The sequence below is a fragment of the Cynoglossus semilaevis genome, chromosome 10 (assembly GCF_000523025.1).
Source record: "Cynoglossus semilaevis isolate Cse_v1.0 chromosome 10, Cse_v1.0, whole genome shotgun sequence".
Lineage (NCBI taxonomy): Eukaryota > Metazoa > Chordata > Actinopteri > Pleuronectiformes > Cynoglossidae > Cynoglossus > Cynoglossus semilaevis.
This window is the reverse complement of record NC_024316.1, coordinates 18,994,663-19,001,636: the sequence shown is the minus strand read 5'-3', so window position 1 is coordinate 19,001,636 and position 6,974 is coordinate 18,994,663. Positions and strand designations below refer to the sequence as shown.

The following is a 6,974-nucleotide window of genomic DNA, read 5'->3' as shown; positions in this document are numbered from 1 at the left end:
GATAGCCTTACTATGTCTGACTTAGAAAATATTATATATATGTTTATTTTTGTCAGCGTTATTAGATAGTACAGTAGTTAAGGCAAACAAGGCGCCTTTTTTTGGTTACTCGACGGGCTTCATATTAAACGCAATGGAAAGAGAAAAAAAGAAAAGAAAAATAATTTACAAAAAAATAATAATAATAACTTTTTTTAATAAAACGGAGAAACGTTTTATAATCGCAATTCTAACCATGAAAGAAAAAATAAACATTTTTAGCCTGGATATAAAAATGTTCACGTTAGCAGCTAGCTTCAGTTGCGGTAGCAGTCCGTGACACTAAAAAGTTCGCTTCACTTTGTTAACTTTTCGAACTCTGAGTTCCACTAACTGGCCTGAATGTGTAGATCTCAGATCTCTTCTGTGTTTTTATATATCATTAAACTTTTCATTTAATTCAACCTGGACCTAAATCGTGAAACGTAGGTAAACATAGAGCACCGCTGGCACTGGCCCTGGGGAGGAGTGGGGGGCTGTTTTAGTGTAACACCTTAAGATGTAATCAATGTCCACCCCTGGTGGCCAGATGTGGCTATAGCTGCAGCGGTGCCCTGAAATCATCTGTGGCTGGCACTGCAGCTCCCCTACCGAACATATTAAGATTATAAACAGTATAAAGATCATAAAACAATATCATTTGACATTTTAATCTATAAATTCTCCATTTAAGTCAGAAAATACACATTCTGGTAAGAGATACATGCCGTTCCAGTGTAGCTAACGGCTGGGTTATATGAAGTAAATACATGTATTGAGATTTGTGGTTAAAGCCACACTGACACCCCCGGTACACACAGACTTAGTACAGACCTGTGCGGTTGCTCGAGTGATGACGTTTCAGTCCTGGCTAACGCTCTATTTCGGCTCCCGTGTTTTTTTCCCCCCTGTTCGGTTGACGTCTCAGACCTAAGACGTGATTTTTTTTTCTTTTTCTGTTGCTCATTTACACGGAACTATGGTGTCTCATTTCCGCGGAGGTGGATTTTTGAACGCGGATTCTGTGTGTTTTGGCTGTCGCCCGCGCCTTCTTCTCGTTTCTCCCTGACTGAATGTAGATGTGTTCGCTGCCCCTCGTTTGCTCCGGCGTAAACCCATGTCCGTGTGCGTCCCTCTCTGCCGCGGTCTCGATAGATGGTGCAAGTCAAAATGTCCAAGTCGCCCGTAGAGCCCCTGTCTGCCATGGAAGCCGGTTCTCAGTCGCACTATTTCCAGGTAAATGTCCACACTTGGCTCCGTTATTCTAGCATCCATCACCGCGGGAGGCAGACGGAGAAATCGAACGCTGCCAGTCGGTGTGTTGATATTGATGACATTCAGACGTCGCATTTTGTGTGTGTGTGTCGATATGATTTTATTCTTAATTTTTTTTTTTTTTTTGGCCATTCGTTCTTCACTGAAATTGCAGATTGATTTACTGTAGCGGGAGAAAGCCGTTCAAGCGTTAATGAAGTGGTGCGTTTAAGGAGGCACACGGGAGCAGAGGGCTCAGGATGTGTTTTGTTACTGGAGATCAGGCCTTTAGACTGTAGTGTGTGTTCATCCAATCAAAGATCATAATAATAATTAATATTAGTAGGAGTATTATTACTGTTGTTGTTGTTTCATTAAGTAAAATCAAGGATTTAAAAACCCATAAATGGCCCTTTTTTTCAGCTGATTGATTGACAGTGCAGGGGCCATACAGTGGTGGCGTGGTTAGTGTTCTTGCCTAACAATCATACCATTTGAAACGTTAAACTGATTGTCCCGTCTGTCTGTGGGTGTTCTCTCTGGTACACCAGTTTCTTCACCCATTAGCAGGTTAATTGTTAATTGTCAGGGTTTTGATGGCGTTGGCTTCACGTCACTGTTGTTGTTGTTGTTGTTGTTGTTGTTGTTGTTGTTGTTTATATGTGACATATAATGGTGGTCCCAGTTGTAAAGGTCCGAGACCACGGTGCGGAAAAAGTAAAAGACTTCCTGTGGTTATGATGACCAACAGGTGCAACGATAGAAAAACAGAAGTCTGGAAAGATTTGAATGATTTGACCAGTTTGATGAAGCAACAAACCATATTTTACTGATTTTATTTATCAAGCAGCAACGTAACCTATTGACCTTTCTACTTTCTTTAACTACCATCTACTTTGTTTTAGAGATTCAACAAGTTACATGTTCACCTACCTGTTAACTACCTCATTTCTTACCTCATTACTGCGACCTTTTTTCCTACAAACTTTAAACCTGTAGACTAACAGCACCTCTACCTACCTACCTTTTGGTGAACTGATTCCTGATTCTCTAACCTACCTACTAACCTACCTACTAACCTACCAACCTTAACAGCTACTTGTCTACCTATCCTTATAGACTTAAAGCAAACATGTACTTTTTTACCAACCAAACAGGCTGTCGACCGACCTCACTAACATACGTCCACCGACCTGTTATCTTCCTGTTTGTGTTGTTGTGTGTATTTGGTTGTGTGTATTGTCAGGGTGTAAAGGCAGAACAACTCTGTTCTGTCTACATCACTGTCATTCTCACAGTGTACGTGATGATCAACCTGCTCTAGACACTTGTTGCCCCCTGACATCTTACCCTCCTTCTAATATCTGCCCCTCTGTCGTCACAGCTGCCCAGGAAGTTGCCTAAACGGAAAAGCCGCTTCAAACGCTCAGATGGCAGCACGTCATCGGACACAACGTCCAGTTTCATCAAACGCCAGGTACTGCTCTCTCCGTTGTTTATGTTGTGTTTATTCTGCCTTTTTTTTAACCCACTGCTGTTGCTTATACAAACATGTTTGGAGACGGCGTCCTCCGACATAAAGTCAAGCGTTGAGATACGGTTCTGTTTCTGTTGTTGTTGACCCCCAAACACCAACAAAAACTCTTTGGAGCTCAACAAAATACCTCTGGTTCTGACTGTTATTCTGGTGACACCACTTTAACTGTGAGGTCTCTGCTCACTCACCCACTGGTCAGAGAGCTGCTCTCGGATCAGTTGCAGTTGTTGTTGTGCACACGAGAGGGCAGCAAAACGTTGAGACGCGAGGGTAAGAAAATCCCAGAAGACTCCGTTTTGTAATTAATGTTTTTAGGTCATGCAGAAGAACGAGGTGTTATTTAACAGAGTCTGTCTGAGGAAAAAAAAAAGAATAATTACACCAGATGTAGTTCCTTTATTCTGAAACTGATGGTAAATTATAGGCTATAATAAAGACATGTCAATCATTTACCTTGGTTTCTTAGGAAAACAAATAAGATTCAGTTTTATTGTTAGTATGAAATCATAAAGACCGTCAGATAAGATTGTACTCTGAGTATTGAGTAATACTGCTGTTGTTGGGAGTAAAGTATTGAAAGAATAGAATAGATAAATCTACAGCAGTGGTTCTCAAACTAGGGTACGCATATCACTGGTGGTACTTGGGCTCTCTCTAGTGGACTGTAGGGGGAACTGGGATGAGGATTCACTGAGTTCTTCAATACAGTTGACAAATGTTTTTCTTTTACCAGACCAGTGTTTTCTACTTCACTGTCACTGAGAGAGAAAATAAATAAAACCCAGAAAATAAATCACCAAAAAACCAGACTAATGGATTAGAACAGAGTCAAATCTGTCCAGATCAGTCACGTAGAATAGAATAATATTTGATGAAACAGTATAAATACACATGAAACAAACACACAATGAGTTACTTGATTCTAGTAGTTCATGGGGAAAAAATACTGATAAATACACGTTATACATGTTTTATATGAGAAGAAATTGAATAAAAATAATGGAAATTAGTTGTTCATCACTTTTCCCATTAAAACCGTTCATACCATTTATAAATTCAAATTCACCTGCATTCACAATATATGTAAATATATTTATATATAGCCTTGTGATTATTACTTTATACAACATTTTCTGATCTGTTCATGAGCACATGTGAAATTAATCTATAGATCAGTCTTTCACAGTGAAAAGTACTTTAAAAATGTAATGATAAAAAACTGTGGTTCAGTTTGGGTCTACGTGGACTGGATCAGTAGAACCAGGAGACACAGGTGAGTAGACATCAGTTCCTGGACTCTGAGGACACGACAATGACAAACTCCACAGTCCATGAAAAATATTTATGACCTGAAATATTCACGGTCCTCGCAGGGGCCCCGGGGGCGACGTGATTGGTGGCTTGACCGTTCACACCAACACCTTTTTTGGGTCTGATTTTAATCACCGGCGTCTCCGTGCCCTCAGAGCAGCTGAAATAGGAGCGCGTTCTGATGCAGGATGAGTAAATCTAACACACAGAGAGAGCAGCTCGCTCCTCGTCTGTGATGGGGTGGGGTGTCTGTGCAGGAGCACTGGACTATGACTCATTTCTGCAGCAGGATACAAAAAGCACTGTGCTGCTGCTGCCGCCACCGTAGGTCTATGGGATGTTTGTGTACAGTCGGACGTGAGGCTCTCTGTTCTGCAGCGCTTTGCCTCTCTGCCTGGGGGGGGGATATGTCGGGGGGGAAACCGAGGGAAGGATGTGGCAAATAAATTTAGAAAGTTGACTGGACACGGAATGACGCAAAAGCTGCGTTGGTGGTCGTCGTCCGTGCGTGTGGTGTGATGTGATGGAGTGAGGCAGACGAGGAGAAGGTGTTGCCTCCCAGCGCTGCCCGCTGCTCCAGTGCAGGTCGTCCCTGGTTGGGGGACGGAAGACGGCTCTGTTTGATTGGATTCCTCAGCATGTAGGACACAGAGAGGGAAGGACTGGTGCAGCAGCAGCAGCAGCAGCAGCAGCAGCAGCAGCAGCAGCGACACATTAACTGTGTGAGTAGAAATGTCGCCGAGCACCGACTGCTTCTCTCCACTCCAGGAGAATTTCCTCCCGCTCTGCTCCATCATTTCTCAGCTGCTGTGCTGCAGCTTTTCTTTGTCTCCCTTCCTTCTCTCCCACATCTCTCCTCTGCCCTCACCCTTTCTCCCTCTTCTCAGTGCAGTCATCATCCAGTGTGACGTCTTCACACCTCCCTAAGTCTGGTGATTGATCCGTTTGTCGTGTGTAATATAAGCCCTCTGTAATTTTGCAGTAGCCACACTATCAGTGAGCAATTTATTGAATTATGTGAGAGGAGGAGAGAGAAAAGGGGGGAGAGAGGGAGAGAGCATGCTGCATGGGTAACTTGCTGACATTGAATTATGACTGCACTGTTAATCGAACACTTTTTGAAATTGGATATGTGGCGAAAGGATTTGGAAATCACTGGAGCGTGCAGGTTTTTTTCCTCTAAGGAAAATGTGTTTGATTCTCCTGAATAATATATTCTGCTGTTGTGCAGATTTTTTTTTCTTTCTTTCCTTTCAATTTAAAAGCCAGAGGAATAAGATAGAGCAGAGCGGCATCAATTAACAGGGTTTTAACCAGGGCTGTCAATCAACTTCAATATTCAATGACAGTTCATCGACTGAAGTCAAGTCAGGATTAATCGCATATTTTTTATCTGTTCTAATTGATGTTTAAATTTTAACGTTTCAAATTGAGGACAAATTTGGGCCAGAATGTTCTCATGTTGAGGTGTGGAGGATTTTCCCACAATGCTTTGGTGATTTCTTTACGAATTGATTCACCATGAGTTACGACGAATCCGATAAACTTCAGTCCAGTTGTTGTCCTCAACAATATCATCAGTCCTGATCAATCCATCCGACTGTTGTGTCAGTCAGACTGTCAGTCGTAGACTCACTGACTGTCCTGACCTCAGCCAGGCTGCTCTGGCACAAGCCGGGGCCGCTGACCAGAGGTTGAAGATGATGATGATGATGATGATGGGATTTTAGGTTTGTGTAACAATGGAGCAACAATAAGAGGATGGATGGTGAAATTGTCAGTCTGTGTCAGTCTGTGTCAGTCATTCTTCAGCCAGGACTCTGTCTGTGTTTAACAGACGGACCAACGTCTTTCCAAAGTCTCCGTCTGTTTCCTGTAACAAATGTCGTTGTTTTGAAGGTTTTTGTTCACACTCTGACAGAACAGCTGTGACAATTAGAAATCCCAGCAGCACATGGATTTTCTTTTCTTTTTTTTTACAATTTTTTGACACTTTTCATATCATTTCCTGAACGACTATTGAATAATTTTGGACACTTTTATGTCTGAGTGATCAGGGACGTAGAGAAGACGACACCTCAACACACCTGGAACATAACCTCTAGTTTGGTTAGGACTTTTATTTTGAAAGGTTTTCCAGCTGCTGTTTAGATTCTGGGGGATAAAAGCAGTGGACGTTGAACTGCAGAAAAACCACAAATGTCCAGCGTCGTTCGTCAGAACTGACGTTTTCCTGTTGTTTCTTTTTTCTTTTTTCCCTTTTTATTCCTGCTCAGTCACAACTCACGACTTTGGTTTTTCTTCATTTCTTCATATTTTGAAAAACTCGCAGTGGGACAGTGGTTTGTTCTGTTGCCCTACAATAAACCCATCAGTGGTTTGAGACCAGGCGGTCGGTGACTGTTCTTCACTTTCATCTCACTGTCCAAAAACATGCAGTTTGGGATTCAGTTTATAGACGACTGGTGTGAATGAGTGTGAATATCAGTGTGAACCAATGAGTGAAGTCTAAATTACGGCGTCACCGTTGGATCACCTCGTCCTCACCGGTAACTAACCGAGGCCAGGAATAATCACAGAACAGGAAGGAGCCGAGTTAAATTTAGCAGCAGTGAAACTCTCACTGTCAGGATCTGCAGGAGAACGAGGACCGTGAACCTGCAGCACAGACAACAGTCGGAGAACGTGTGTGTGTGTGTGTGTGTGTGTGTAGCATCATCCTTCATGTACGACAGGTGTGAAAGTCCGTTCTGTTTCCTCCTTCTCCTGCCCTTTGTCTTTCATCTTCAGGGTCATTCCTCCCCCCCCTCACCCCCCTACGTTTCCCTCCCCTCTTCTCTGTAGGAGCAGGACA

General features: G+C 42.7%; 1 protein-coding gene across 1 annotated transcript in view; it reads left to right on the top strand.

Moving 5' to 3' along the window:
* The first annotated feature begins 240 nt into the window (after positions 1-240).
* LOC103385411 (voltage-dependent L-type calcium channel subunit beta-3) overlaps positions 241-6,974 on the top strand; it is a 14,243-nt gene continuing 7,509 nt past the window's right edge. Inside the window, exons 1-3 of the mRNA XM_008319286.3 lie at positions 241-1,254; positions 2,657-2,749; positions 6,042-6,057. Coding sequence (XP_008317508.1) covers positions 1,174-1,254; positions 2,657-2,749; positions 6,042-6,057 — 190 coding nt within the window. The 5' untranslated portion in view covers positions 241-1,173. The remainder of the gene's footprint in view (positions 1,255-2,656; positions 2,750-6,041; positions 6,058-6,974) is intronic.